The sequence below is a fragment of the Dipodomys spectabilis genome, unplaced genomic scaffold (assembly GCF_019054845.1).
Source record: "Dipodomys spectabilis isolate Male_0828 unplaced genomic scaffold, ASM1905484v1 ptg000147l, whole genome shotgun sequence".
Taxonomy (NCBI): domain Eukaryota; kingdom Metazoa; phylum Chordata; class Mammalia; order Rodentia; family Heteromyidae; genus Dipodomys; species Dipodomys spectabilis.
Genome location: NW_024870824.1, coordinates 16,104,366 through 16,120,298, shown reverse-complemented (window position 1 = coordinate 16,120,298; position 15,933 = coordinate 16,104,366). Strand labels below are relative to the sequence as shown.

The following is a 15,933-nucleotide window of genomic DNA, read 5'->3' as shown; positions in this document are numbered from 1 at the left end:
CTTTGGGATGCCTTCTTCCAGCCAGTCCTAGATGATCTCTTGTTCATCAGTAGCATCATCAGGAAACTGCATCTTCTCGGCACTTACCGTGACTACAACTGATTAGTAATGGCTTTGTGTCCAAAGGAAGGCATCAAGCTGAGGTGTCAGGTCTAGGATGTTCACGGCAACTTCTCCAGCACAGTCCTCAGCACACAGTAGATGCCCCACCCATGTTTGTGGGATGAATGAGAACATTATATATACATAGGACCTCTGAGGTCATCTAGTTCCACCTCTGTCCCTCTGATACATCCCTGGCAAATGAGTCTGGAGACGGGAGCTCAGACATCTGCAGGTGCTCTACTCCATTCTGGCTTACTCACACACTCAGAAAGCTCTCCTTCAGGTTCGCACATCTTGTGCAGTGGTGTGTGGCTTCCTTCTCTTTCCTGTTTCTTTATCACACACCATTACTGCACATCAGTGCTCTGCCACTCTAACTACCACTCTGATCCCCAGTTTTGTCTTGATTTCGTCTCAGTTAAGGAATAGGGAAAGAAGGCACCTTGTCCTGGCTTAAGAACTCAGCAAGGGCTCCTGCAATTGCCCTTTCTTTTGGGTATCCCATGGATCTCCTGAATATCCCTCTAATGATTGGTGTACTAGACCGTGCACTTGAGGACAGGGTTCATGTCGTTGTTGTACCTCTGTCTCCTCAAGGGCTGGCACAGGGTCTAGCTCATTACAGGCACACACAAACATCAGTTTGATGCACACCTGGCAGTCCTTTCAGCCTTAGACCAAGAGAAAGAAAAAGAAAAGCCCCGTGGTGGTTGAAAAGTGATACATACACAGATGACTCGGTTGGGTGACCCAATGCTGGATCCAGGCGGGGAGATGGAAGTCTCAGACGTCCGTCTATGCTGTGGGAAAGATGAAGACAGAAGAGGTGAGGAGCTGAGCCCTAGGGGCGGTGGGGGAGGGGAAGGCAGGTGCAGAAGGCAGCTCTTTGGGGGGAGGTATATTAGAATTTCTGTGAATGTCTCTCTGGCTACTTCTGTCTTCTCTCTTGATTTAAAAAGAGACTATTTCATACATTTATTTGAGCTTTCAATATCATTGTAAAGCATGCCAAGTTATTATCATAGGTCAATTTAGGTGGCTCTTTTCTCTGTCTCTATGGAAACTTTCTACATTAAAAAAAAACCCTAGTGATTTGAAACATCTGATGCTATGTAACATATCTTTTTGAAATATTCTGTCAGAATTTGATGGATACTTCTTGCCTGAAAATGTCTAAAGTAGGAAGATTCCCTTACATTGTTCAGTCAATTTATTTCTACAAATTGTATTCTTTTTTCCCTGAATTTCTGTCAATGAGAAATTCAAGTTATTTAATTCCAGTTAGCTTTCTTATATTATTTTAAATTAAGGTCCAAGTGTAAATCTAATCCAAAATGCACAGAACTTACTTCAAGCTGCTGGACAGAATACTTTTTTTTTGATTGTGAGGCTCAAATTCAAGGCCTACTTGCTGTCCCTGAGCTTTTTTGCTCAATGCTAGTGCTCTACCACCTTGAATCACAGTGCCACTTCTGGTTTTCTGGTGGTTTATTAGCAATAAGAGTTTCACAGACTTTCTTGCCCAGGCTGGCTTTGAACCACAATCTCAGCCTCATTAGTAGCTAGGATTACAAGTGTGAGCCATGAGCACTTGGCTTAGAATATGAATTTTGTTTGAATATATTTGTAAATAGGAAGTTGCTCATAAGATCTTTTATTTTAGGCTATTCCATTGCATAATATGTTTACTTTAAATGCATAAATTGCTTAGTATTTATTCAAACATAGTTGACACTTTCTGTAATTACACAATATGCTGATTCTCTGCATGTACCCTTGGCAAACTGACATCAACTTAAGTAAACAACAGCTCCCAGTGGAACAGTCTGATGCTAGTCTCAGAACAACTCCATGAAGTGTGCTGTGGTGGAAAAGTGAGCAGGCTGGGAATCCAGAGGACCACTAGGAAATTTGTGACTTGAGAGGTCTTGGATTCCTGATGTGCAAAATGAATTGGATTTTTCAGTTCTCTCTCAGGCTTCTCATCCTACAATGTCAAGCATTCTAAGTGGGGCCACAGAGCAATTTCCCAAACTTTGGACTTTTCCCCTGTAGTCAGGGGTTGGGCATTGTCCTTTAGCTTTTGTACTCAAGGCTGGTACTATACCACTTAAGTCACACTTTCACTTCCAGCTTTTTTAGAGTCTTGGAGATTTATCTTCCTGAACTGGCTTCAATTGTGATCCTCAGATCTTAGCCTCCTGAATAGCTAGAAGTATAGGCTAGAGCTTATAGTTTGGCCTGGCCAAACTTTGGATTCTGAACTTATGGTGGCTCTAGGAAGATGAATATAGGTAGAACTTTCTATGATACTGAGTCATAAAGTGAGGAGTAAAATTCAACATTTTATTTCAATCCTCCTGATTAAATAGAAAAGAACTCTTAATTTGGTGCCTTAATTGCCCTTACTAATTCCTTTCCTCTGCCCACTTTTAAACTAAGGAGTGTACTGGCAACATTAACTATAATTTTGAAGATCTGTCTGTCTGCTTGTCTTTCTCAAAGAATATTTGTAGGCTAGTGGACATATATACAAAATAAGTTTAAAAAGACTTCACAATATGAAGTTTTACATTAAAAATTACCCCAATTTTGAGACTTGTGCAAAAAATTCTTAATAACTATTTCATTGCTGTTGCATGAATTTTATGCTTGTTTTCTACTTGCAGCAAGCCTTACTCACTTCTGCTTGGTATTATAAGATTACATTTTATGTTAAGTAAAAAGTAGTGAGTTGATTTAAAGGAAAATATTAAGTTGAAAATACTGTGCAGGGGAAAAAAGAAAAACAAAAATGCTGTGGGGAGATGGTAGACAGATAAAAATGTATCAGGGCTTTAAAGAATAACTCAAATTTGGGAATTGCCTCCAAAGAGGTGGAGATAGGGCCTTTTATATTTTAAATGGCATAGGCTTTGGAAGAATCGGTGAAAAAGATTTATGCATGGCTCAAAGATACCCAAAATAAAACATTACACACCTGTAGTGCAGCTCTTCCATCAGACTTACATTAAGTGGATGAAATGGCAAAGGAGACATATTTAATAGTTGGACCGATATCGTGCTTTTGGGTTTTATAGTTGAGGAGACCAGCCTAACATAATAAAGTCTCAAGGGGCCAAGTTGATAGTCAGGGACCAGGATGTACAAGCACACTGGAGATCAAGTGCTGCTCCCTGTACCCAACATACTGCCCAGAGATTCCCTTCACAATCTAAAGAACCCAGGGGAGGCCCTTGCTTTACATCTGGGTGGCTTTACTCCTCTCTACTGAGTCTGGGACCCAGATTCTCGAGCCTGCCCAGTGTTTGTCAGAGTACAGTCGTTCAGGGAAGGACCAGGACTCAGCTGGTCTGGTGTATGTCTGGGGATGCAGCTGTGTTTCTGCATGGCTGCACGGCTACAGGAAAATCACCATTCTCTTTAGACTTAGTTTTTCTCTCAGGCAAGGTGGAGATAAAATTGTCCCATCTACCTCTGGGGACTGAAGGAATCAAATCACACAGTGACTGTGAAGAACTTTGTCAGCTGTCAATTATGGTGACAATCTTAATAGGCTAAGGAAGGACCATGGCATGAACACCTCAGAAAGACTGCCATCTTGGTCAGCTTTGGTGAGATTATAACCTCACCTGCCCTGGACACACTTAACACTTCACATACAAGGCAGTGCCCTACTGTTCACCTCCAACATCTTAAAACTTCTCAAAACCCCCCGAGGCAAGCATGCATTCCCATGAAAGAACCCAGGGAAAGCAGGCACACATTTGGGAGTGGGTACACTAAGGATACTGACTAGCTACTCATGCACAGCTCCCCCAGCTGGTAGGTACAGCTGATCACATAGGACTCTGGTTTGATATCATCATAGCTTGCTTACCTTTAGCTTCTTCTCTGCCCGAGCTGCTTGCTTACAGATGGGGTGCCACACCTCTGAACCTAAGGGGCCAGAAAAATAACAGAAGCTCAGACCTTTCAGTCTCACCAGCATTTTGAATCTTTCCCATCTCCACTTCCTTTTCCTCTTTGGGAGATATATGTGCCCCACACATCAGCCAGGAAGAAATCCTTGTATTTCTTATCTCCCTATAGCCTGAAGAACCATTGGCATGCCAGTCTGACTGCTCACACACCAAATCCTGCCTACTTAGGAAAGTTCAGGTCTCACATGATATCCCCTGCCAACTTCCTTACCTGCCAGTGGGGAGTGACTTCTCTCTCCTCTTGGTTCCATTGCACACTCTATGTCTCTCTTCATACACACAGCTGTAACTAAGTTCTAGTAGTTTGTGGATTTATTATGTCAAAAGTTCCTTCTAGGCAGGAACTGGGCTTTACCCATGGCTCTATCTCCCACAGTGTCTGTGTGAGGCTTTGGCCTTAGTGGAGATCCATACATGTTAGTGGGGTGAATGGATGTGTGTGATGAGCCGTGGTGAGTGAACATAGCAGGTGGTGAGTAAATATTTCTTGAATGAATGAATGGCCGTGGGGGTTGAAGAAAATGACAGACAACAGTGAACTCCAGACCTCCTCTCTCTTCAGACTTAGGACAGACTTAGGACTTAACAGAACTACTGCATTTGAGGGGAGATAAATGCTCTGAAGCAGTGTATATTCGGCCTGATAGAGTTGTCTTGACCTCCTAATTCCCCAGAGACTCCAGACTCTTCAAATGTAGTATATTTGTGTTGCTAATGCCCACATTTTACTGTGAGTGGGTGTCCAGTTGGCCAGCCACAACTTGAGGCCAGTTTGGAAAGGCATGAGCAACAGGTGGCTAGTCACGTGTTAAGAAGTTCCAAATATTGCACATTCCCCACTGACGGGACAGGTGTCTGGCTTAGAAGGAAAAATAGGAACATATTATCCCTTTGGAGCCAATCCTCTTTTAATAAGCCCTAAAAGGAAAGGCACCAACAAATGGCTAGATTCCTGATTCCCCAGATGGCATCTGTTGATCTGACTTTGTTTCTAGGATATATTTTCCAGTATGGTTCATTTCCTGGAGCCCCCAGATCTGAGATACTTGCTGAGGGACTGGAAGTGGTGTAAGGTCAAATAATTAGACCCCAAAGCAGAGAAAATTGTTGATCCAATTATAGAGTTCTGGGTTTTTGTCTCTGTTCCACCTGAATACATCCTTTCTTTGGGTCTCAATTTCTTCACCTGAATTACAATATGGTGGGATTTGGAAGGTCTAGGAGATTATTTTCACATCTGAGATTAAAAAATTTTTTTTGTGCTGGTCCTGAGGCTTGAACTCAGGGCCTGAGTACAGTTCCCTAAGATTCTTTTGCTTAAGGCTAGCGCTTTACTACTTGAGCCACAGCACTACTTCTGGCCTTTTCTAAGTAGTTTGTTGGAGATAAAAGAGTCCACACTTATCCTGCCCAGGCTGGCTTTGAACTGAGATCCTCAAATCCCAGCTAGGACTATAGGTGTGAGCTACCAGGCCTAGCTAGATTTTTTTAAAATTTTTGATGCAAAGTCTAAGATTCCTCTGTGTGTGTGTGTGTGTGTGTGTGTGTGTGTGTGTGCACACGTGCGCGTGTGTGTGCGCCGTGTGCACCAGTAATAGGGCTTCACATTCTCACTTGGCTTTTTTGCTCAAGTCTGACACTCTACCACCTGAGTCACACCTTGACATTTGGCTTTTAGCTGGTTAACTGGAGATAAGAGTCTCTCAGATTTATCTGCATGAGCTGGCTTTGACTGTGATCCTCAGATCACAGTGTCTGGAATAGCTAGCAATGTAGGCATGACACATCAGTGCTCAGCTAAGATTTTTAACCTAGGTCCAATTTTGTCTTTTGTAGAGTAGGAATCTTTGATTCTTTTCTGCTGATATTCCCGGCTAGTCTCAATTATTCAAGAGTTTAATTCCTTCCTCAGTGAAATGCAGTGGTTTTCAGAGTCCAGTAGAGGGACTCTGGGTCTGTGGCTTGAGCCAGCAATCACAGGGTGTGTCCACTGCCAACTAAGCCGAGTTTCTTTTGGGAGTTTAAATTAGAGAGCGTTTCCGGTTCCTCTCTGAGTTACTCCCAAATCTACTAGGAATTGTTTATGACTGGCTGTGTGGCAGGAAACACATGTCCCAGGTCACCGTAGGAAATGGATGAGGCCAACAGAGAGGTCTGAGAAGGTCATAAGATTAGGTGAAGGATACAAAGAAAAGGTGCAGGGAGCAAAAGTCCTCATGGGGGAAATGATGTATAAGGTATGTGTGTGTATGGTGGGGCTTAGGCTGAATAGTCTCTTACTTTTAGACTCGATGACATTGAACTTATCTGAAATAAAACTAAGCCACAGGCTTTTGTATATAAGAAAGCTTATTTATAATGAGAAATAGGAGGTGAGGGTAAGAACCAAAAACTATAAAGAAAATATAACTAGAAATAAGAAAAAAACAAGGGCTGGGAAGGTGGCTCAGTGGTAGAGCGCTTGCCTTGCATGCCTGAGGCCCTGGGTTCGATTCCTCAGCACCACATAAGCAAAAAGAAAAAAGCCGGAAGTGGCGCTGTGGCTCAAGTGGTAGAGCGCTAGCCTTGAGCTGAAGAGCTGAGGGACAGCGCGCAGGCCCAGAGTTCAGGCCCCATGACCGGACCAAAAAAAAAAAAAAGAAAAAAAACAAGACCTTTAGGAATTAAAGCAATCATATAAATAAAAGAGGATCAAAAAAGAATTTGCTGATAGCAGTAAACTTAGATAAATAAAGGTAAGAAAAGGTAATAAAGTGATTTTTTTTTTTTTTTGGTTGGGTTCAGAGCCTAGGCACTGTCCCTGAGCTTTTGCACTCAAGGCTAGCTCTCTCTGAGCCACCGTGCCACTTACAGTGGACTTTGAATCATGATCCTCAGATCATGGTCTCCTGAGCAGGTAGGATTACAGGAATGAGCCACCAGTGCTGGCATAAGGTGATTTTTTTAAAATGAAGATCCTTTGAAATTATGATCTGCTGAAAGATCAATAGATGGTGTTAACAGAAAGATAACACCCAGAGGGGAGAAGGTGGTTATTCTGTTTTATGGACTCTATCCTGAGCCCAATTCAGTGCCTGATCCATGTGTTTAATAATGCGATACATGTATAACTGGTTGGATCCTACCATTGAATTTGTGTGTGTGTGTGTGTGTGTGTGTGTGTGTGTGTTGGTACTAGGGCTTAACTCTGGTTAGGTCCTGGGCATTGTCCCTTAGCTTTTTTGTTCAACACGAGCACTGTGCCACTTGAGCTACAGCCCCATTGTGGCTTTTTTCTGGTTAACTGGAGATAAGAATCTCACGGGCCCTCTAGCCTGGGCTGGCTTTGAACTGCCATCCTCAGATCTCAGTCTCCTAAGCAGTTTGAATTACAGATGTGAACCACCAGTGCACAGATTCATAATTGCATTTTAAGAAAATACAAGGTAAAAAGCAATCTGGAGGAGGATGTTAGCCAGGAAAAGGAGGCACTCAAAAGCAGGCTTAAGGCAGTTCCTTCACCATAAGAAGATTGCACAGAAATGGTAAAAAGTAGTTTTGGATATTTTAATAGCTATCTGCAAGAAAGGACTTCCAGTTGCTTTGCTGATGGACAGCTCCTCACTCCTAGAAGTACACATTGGATGGGAAATCCTGAGTACTCACCACTCAGGAGGCACATGCAAGTATATTTACCAATCATCCCAATCCCTGGAGATTCTGGCTTATCTCAATAGTTTCTCTTTAGAAAGAAAAGGATCGCTGTCCCTCTAATAAACCTAACAAGAATGTAAATTCTAGGAAGAGAGGGATTCATATCTATCTCCTCAATATATCTGAAGATATATTGGCAGGGACTTTAGATTCTCACTAAATACTCATTGAGTGAATCAACAAAAGAAATGTGATAGTCAATCTTAGGCCAGTTGGATCCTTTAAACTGGGTCCAGAGACTTAAGTAGTACCATTTAGGCTCTGATTTGACAGCTATAGTTCACTCAGATTGGGGTTTGTTGATGCCTGACATCTTTGGACGACTATCTTAAAGTCTAATAAAATGCAGATGCTTGGGTCTTCATTCAGAGCCTCTGGCCAACTCCTTGGAGGTGGGCCCAATAATCTTATTCAAAGGCTTTCCAGGTGACTCTGAGTGTGAGAACGAGACAAACCTCCAGATTTCTTTCTTTAGAATATTATGAAAGAAGGAATACCGAACTCTAACATGTTTTCTAGGTGGCTGGTTCTATGCATCGAATCTCTTGTTCTCCGAGATTCTTATCCACAAATCTCGGTTTTGCAGTTTGAAACCCGATGCTAAGGATTAGCTCTTTCTGTGTCAGCTGACTCAGAGTCAGAGCTCTGACTTTTCTGACCTCCCTCAGCTGGCTCTCAGAGCCTCTTTCATCTTTCACAGGGCCAGCAGGCAGCCTTACCTTACTGGTTACAGCAGACCCACGCCGGCAGCTTGTTGCTGACTGAATGTTTAGGAACCCACCCATTCTCTGCTGGATCTTGGCATTCAATTTTCTGGTGATTTTTATTTATTTTTTAAAATACCAAAGCTGAAGCTGGTACTCTTATCTTCTAGAAAGCCCAGCGGGGAGTGATAAACACACCAGTGACAGAAATTGGCCTGCTTGCAAGTTCTATTTGGTCAGCACTGTGATTTTAAACCCTCCAGAATTGGAGTGCTTTTAGACTCTGCAGGTTGTGGCAACCTTCCCTGCAGACCCTCCCAGTGTCAAACTCATAATCATTCTCATTCATTTAAGTGTTTGAGGGTTTTTTTTTTTTTTTGGCCAGTCTTAGGGCTTGAACTCAGGACCTGGGTACTGTCCCTGAGCTTCTTTTGCTCAAGGCTAGCACTTCACCACTTGAGCCACAGAACCACTTCTGGATTTTTCTGTTTATGTGGTACTGAGGAATTGAACACAGGGCTTCATGCATGCTAGACAAGCACTCTACCACGAAGCCACACTCCCAGCCCTCAGTGTTTGGGTGTTTGGCCTCAGATCCCAGCTTAGGAATTCTCCTACAACAGGTTTCTTCTCCAGATCTTTTTTGACCACCACAGGGGTGAAGTTGTTCAACCTCTGCTTCTATTGACAGTTGGCACCAATCTTGTGATCTAGACTGGCTAGGCTGTTGGACTTGCTTCTTTAAAATTCCCACAAACAGATGTGGTATGGCCACACAATGGAAATTTATTCAGCCATAGAAGAAATGGCATACTGATGTTATGGCATGAATTTAAAATAACATATTCAGGTATAGAAGGCAGTCACAAATGGAAACACATTTCATGATTCTATCTATATGAAATACCCTGAAGAGGTAAGTCTATAGACATAAAGCAAATGGGGTGTTGCCAGAGTGAGTAAACAGAGGAAGTGGGGACTGCTTAATGGATAAAGGGTTACTTTAGGGGTAAGGTGGATGTAGAGGTGGTGGTTGTACAATATTGTAAAAGTACTAAGTATTACTGAGTTGTTTATGATGATGATGATGCCAGTACTAGGGTTTAAACTCAGGGCCTGAGTGCTATCCTTTAGCTTTTTTGCTCAAGGCTGGTAATCTACTACTTGAGACATAGCTCCATTTTCAGCTCTTTGGTGACTAATTGGAGATAGGGTTTCACAGGATTTTCTGCCTGGGTTGGCTTCAAACTGTATTATCAGATCTCAGCTTCCTGAGTAGCTAGGATTACAGGCATGAGCCCCTAGTGGAACCTGGATTTATATCTTTTAAAATAGTTAACTTTATGTTAAGTGAATTTTATCTCAATAAAAAATTATTTCTGTCCTAGGTGCCCCAACAATCCTTACGGGATGTTCTGTGGGAGGGAGATGGGCTTTGGATGAGCTTCTTTTGGATCAGTTATGCAGTAAGAATGCCACATTACTACCATCATGGGTAGTGGCAGTCTTGCCCAAGCAGTAGGTACTCTGTGTATTGTTTACTGTAATATCTATGTGTAGGCGCTAGTTTGGGTAAGGGAGGAGTCACAGAGAGACTGGGGGAAGGAGGGCTTGTTCCAGGACTGCCTGGAGCAGAGCTTGGGCCAGCAGGGGTGGAGGACAGCGAGGGATGGGCTGGCTGTGAAGGTGGAGTCATTGAACAGGAGTTTGCTTGGCTTGACTGCAAGTGTTCTTTCCTGGGTCTGGGCTTGTGTCCATGGATAAGGGCACCTCAGGATAAGTGGGAAAGACCAGTTTTCCTGGAGCTGGCATGATGACATTGGCTTGAGTCTTAATGAAGAAGTGGAAGGGGAAAAGAACCTCGTTACCATGAAGTTGGTTACCCTGGTGGATATCAGGCAGGATGGGGTGAGAGATAGGACCGAGGTGCCTAGTAATTCAGGAGAAATGCCAAACAAACTCACCATTGAGAAATGGTAACTGCTGATTGAAAGGTTAGGACCATTATTAAGTCATAATGAAGACCAGCCAGGCACTAGAGGCTCATATCTGTAAGCCTACTACTCAGGAGGCTGAGATCTGAGGATCACAGTATGAAGCCAGCTCAGACAGGAAAGCCCATGAGACTCTTATTTCCTTGACAGAAAAGGCTAAGGGACAGTGCCCAGGCCCTAAGGTTAAGATCCAATACTGGTATGTGCGTGCGCATGCGCGCGCGCACACACACACACACACACACACACACACACACACACACACACACGGCATATTGAAGATTAAGATGTACCAAGCACTAGGTATTACTATTATTATTATTATTATTAGTCTGTCATGGGGCTTGAACTCTGGGCCTGGGCGCTGTCCCTCAGCTCTTCAGCTCAAGACTAGCGCTCTACCACTTGAGTCACAGCGCCACTTCTGGTTTTCTGTATGGTTTATTGGAGATAAGAGTTTCACAGACTGGGATGGGAAGGTGGCTCAGTGGTAGAGAGCTTGCCTTGCATGCCTGAGGCCCTGGGTTCGATTCCTCAGCACCACATAAGCAAAAAGGAAAAAGCCGGAAGTGGCGCTGTGGCTCAAGTGGTAGAGCGCTAGCCTTGAGCTGAAGAGCTGAGGGACAGCGCCCAGGCCCAGAGTTCAGGCCCCACCACCGGACCCAAAAAAAAAAAAAAAAAAAAGAGTTTCACAGACTTTCCTGCCCAGGCTGGCTTTGAACCACGATCCTCAGATCTCAGCCTCCTGAGTAGCTAGGATTATAGGTGTGAGCCACCGGAGCCTGGCTAGGTATTATTATTTTTATTGATATTATTATAATTCAATTTATAGAAAGCCTGTTGCTGGGCCTATGAAAAGAATAATAACTGATCTTTATTGGGCTCATATGCAGAGGACCTGGTGTTCTTAATGATGATGGTAGTTTCTCATCAGCCAGCAATGAAGAGTACATTGCATGCTGGGGCACGGTCAACTTGAGCATTTCTTGGAAGCTCCCATGAGCACAGCCGGCAGTGTGGGACTCTGTAATAAGCCCGTCCACAGGAGCTTATGTGATCCTCACAACAGCTTTTTTTGCAGTGAGCCTAATCTCTACCCTCTCTTCTGGATGACGAAGCTAGGTTTAGAGAGCTTGGCTATCTTGTCGGCTTGTCTACTTCTGTCTCCTTACCTTGGCCTAGGCATGTGGCTCAGGTCATTGGAGTATCTTGCTGAAAACATTTGGGAATGCTGCCTTTGTATGGCTGTTGACTGTGGCCTGGCCATGCCCTCCTTCCTCTAAGATGGCAGCCTCCAGTTTGGGTCAGGAGAGCATAAAGACACACACACACACACACACACACACACACACACACACACACACTGCAAAGCTGGGTACCAGTGGGTCATGTCTGTAATCCTAGCTACTCAGGTGGTCAGAAGGCTGAGATCTGAGAATCATGGTTTGAAGCCAGCCCAGGCAGCAAAGTCTCTTGTGAGACTCTTATCTCCAATTAAGCACCAAAAAAAAAAAAAAAAAAAAAAAGCCAAAGATGGAAATGTGGCTCAAGTGGTAGAGTGCTAGCCCTGGGCAAAAAATGCTCAGAGACAATGCCTAGGCCCTGAGTTCAAGCTCCAGGACCAGCATCAAAAAATAAAATGCATGGGGAAGAGCCACCTGATGACATATACAGCTGTTTCTAGATGCTTCTCAGTTCTGCAAGCCTAGCAGTCTGTTCCCTTTAGCCTAACGTGCTTTAAGTTGGGTTTCCGCCACCTAAAAAGTCCAAAGTAATGAAGCATCTCATCACGTTGAACCCTGAGTATCTGACAAGTTCTCCACTTGCCCCGAAGGCAATTTTGTTTCTCAGAAAATAGAGGAAGCAAACCAGGGACATCTCTACTCTAGACCTAATTCTGACCAACGTGGACAAATTGTCTGGTGAAGTAAATGTGACATGTAACTGGCAGGAAAAATAGCCACATCTTGCTGAGTTGACGGTGACCAGAGACGTGCCAGCTGGATCCCGACTTTAGAAATACTGTAATATTTTCTATATGATTTGAGATATTTGGTAACCCTTAAATCTAAAATAAAAAGGTAGCTCATCAAAAATTAAAATGTGCTCTATTTAAAATGAAATATGTTCAGTACAGTCAGAATAGGAAATATCAATTTAGGAAGACTCTAAAATTATGTAGCAGGATTGGGGAAACAGAAGATTGAAAGTTTTAAAATCTTACTCCTACAACCTAAGCTGTCAGGCGAGAGATCCAATTTAAAGTTATAGTGCTAAACTATGAAAGGATAGTAACCAATATGACAAATAGTGCCTGGGAAAGGTGGTTTGGAGATATTGGTAGATAGGTCTGAGGGCTGGTGTGCCCCAACCTGTACCAATGGAAGGCCCTGAATTGGAGCAACTGTTAGCGGGGTGCACATTGTGAGTTGCTTATCAGAGGAAAAGAAGGCCTTTGTAGGTGCCAGTGTTATCCCCAGCTGTACCCTAATATCACACTTCCTGATTTCAAGATCATGTATCATCTGAACTAAAAAAAAACCATGGCCTGAAATAGACTCATCTATACAACACAAGGATTAGTGGAACTATCCCAGCAAGTCCTGGGATCTGCTGGGGATTCACATCGCCATAGAACTAAGGCTCTTTCTTCACTTTATTCTGGGCCATGGACACTTCTGAAAATCTGATGAAAGCTACAAATTTTCTTTCTTAGGAAACACACCTACATGAAAAGTTCAGCAAATAATTTCAGGATATTCATAGAATTCAGAAGGCCAACTATGACACATGGCTACTTCTATTGAAAAGCAGATAAAAGAGAATTGCTTTAAAGAAACTCCAGAAAGACAGACTTACTAACCTTGGCCAAGCAATGTGACCTCTGTAAATGAGACTATTAATGTATTTTAGGTTACAGGGCTGCTGGGGGGGATATACTGGGTATGATATTTAAACTCTATTTTTTAATTTAAACTCTTAATATGGTACCTAGCGAATATTAAATGCTTAATCAATATCAGTGGATGACATTTTATTATTACTATTGCTATCATTATTTTATCATGTTTATTATTAGAAGGACTTATAATTTTGTGTGCATGTGCCTGCCTGCCTACCTGCCTGTCTACTGGTGCTGGGCTTGAACTCAGTGCCTAAGCACTGACATTAGCTTTTTTGCTTAAGGCTGTCACTCTACCATGTGTGCAGCTCCACTTCCAGCTTTTTGATGATTAATCAGAGCTAAGAGCCTCATGGACTTTCTTGCCTAGGCTTTAAACCATGGTCCTCAGATCTCAGCCTCCTGAGTAGCTAGGATTATAGGCTTGAGCCACCACAAGTGCCAGGCAAGACTTGCAATTTTGTTACAATACTTTTTTTTTGTTTGTTGTTGGTCCTGGGGCTTGAACTCTGTGCCTGGGTGCTGTCCCTCAACTCTTCAGCTCCAGGTGAATGCTCTACCACTTGAGCCACAGCGCCACTTCCCGTTTTCTAGTGGTTTATTGGAGATAAGAGTCTCATGGACTTTCTTTCTTTTTTTTTTTTTTTGGGGGGTCCAGTTGTGGGGCTGAACTCTGGGCCTGGCCACTGTCCCTCAGCTCTTCAGCTCAAGGCTAGCACTCTACCACTTGAGCCATAGTGCCACTTCTGGCTTTTTTCCTTTTGCTTATGTGGTGCTGGGTAATCGAACCCAGGGCCTCAGGCATGCAAGGCAAGTGCTCTACTACTGAGCCACCTTCCCAGCCCCTTTCATGGACTTTCCTGCCTGGGCTGTCTTTGAACTGTGATCCTCAGATCTTAGACTCCTATGTAGCTAGGATTACAAGTGTGAGCCACCAGCGTCCAGCTATAATACTTTTTATTAGCAGTAATATTTGTTCCAGGACTTCATAAATGACTTCCTGCCTGGTGGGTTTTCATTGAATATACAAATAATAACAAAGAACAGTTTAAAAACATGATATGAGTAGAAGAGTTACTGATTTGGATTTTGGAGTGGATTTTGATATAAACAGAAGGAAATAAAGGTTGCTCTCCACTTTTTCCTGGGTACAGGCACATTCAGAGCAAGAGTAAAGTCTATCTAATGAACCAATTTGGAGTTTAGAAAATATCCAATTTGTCCTACAACTGTAACCTTTGTGATTCCAGTGTAAGTTTGGCCTTGAACCTGCATCATTTTAGCTATTATTTTGCTGTACAAAAATCAGTGACCTAATTTCCTGGTTGAAACCTCAAGAAGGGTTTGGATAACAGACAGATTAGAAGTTTGGCATCTTTACAAAAACGGAAGACTGAATGCACAACAGAATTTAAAATAAATAAAAGAAACCTTGTTCTCATCTCCTGGGGGCCTGGAAGTCCTCCTTTACACAGACTTCTTCCAATTGGAGTCTGTCAGAAAGCCCTCACACCACAATTATAGCACAAATAATCTCCTGAGGACTCTTCACCAGTACAAGACTGTCCAGATATGGGCCTGACAAACTGGGGTTGCACGCTTTGTAGGCTCCCAAACACACTGTGTCTCTCTCTGACTCTGTTCCCAACTACCCCACCTTTAATGCATTGCTTTGTGAAGTCCTCCGGGCCTGCTCATTCTTTCTACTATTCACGACATCCATGTGGTGTGTGCTTGCTCTCTGTGAACCTGGTATGTGGCTCTCTGTGCGCCTGGTATGTGATGCTCCCTGCCACCAGTGGTCATTGCTCCTGCTGTTCTCATTGCTTCCTCATTGGCCCTCCTTCAGCACCCTCCTGCCTCCTGTATATCTTTGAGATCTTGGCTTGAAATATCCCTTTGACAGGGTCTCTCGGACTAAATCAAGGCCCTTCTTTACTACTACTGCTGCTGCTGCTGCTGCTGCTACTGCTACTGCTATTGCTACTACTATTACTACTATGTACTATTACTACTATTGCTACTACTACTGTTATTACTATTACTATTAGCTCTAAGTAGTTGTACAAAGATATTTCAATTCAACATGAGTATAATGCATCTTGATCAATGTCATCCCTCCCATTATTCTCCTCCAATGTTCCTAAGTCCACCTATCCCCTCAAATTATTTGGTTCCATTTTCACGTATGTACACTGAATATTGTGACTTCATTTGCCTACCCTTTCTTTCTTCATTTGCCTGCTCATGCCCTTGATCTCACCAACTACCCCCTGGCAACACATGTTCCAGCTTCCTGCTATTCATTTGGTTATACTGCAAGTTAGTTGTTCAAAGAAAATACACCATTATAAGCCTCCCCTACATATACCATGTTTTAGTTAATATGTATGCATTTTCATGTATGTTTATTAATTAGCTCTAACTAGCACATGTGTGAGAAAACACGCTACCTTTATTTCTTTGAGTGTGACTTTATTTAACAAAATTCATTCCAGGTCTATCCATTTCCATCTAATTTATTCCAGCTCTATCCATTTACAGTGCCTTTT

At 42.9% G+C, this 15,933-nt stretch overlaps 1 protein-coding gene across 3 annotated transcripts in view; it reads right to left on the bottom strand.

The window, feature by feature from the left end:
• The window catches only part of Ablim3 (actin binding LIM protein family member 3), a 127,227-nt gene that overhangs the window by 20,965 nt on the left and 90,329 nt on the right, over positions 1-15,933 (bottom strand). For all 3 annotated transcript variants that reach the window (XM_042692133.1, XM_042692131.1, XM_042692132.1), the window contains exons 8-9: positions 3,986-4,044; positions 834-905 (exon numbers count right to left, since the gene is read on the bottom strand). In XM_042692133.1, the coding sequence (XP_042548067.1) occupies positions 834-905; positions 3,986-4,044 (131 nt within the window). The remainder of the gene's footprint in view (positions 1-833; positions 906-3,985; positions 4,045-15,933) is intronic.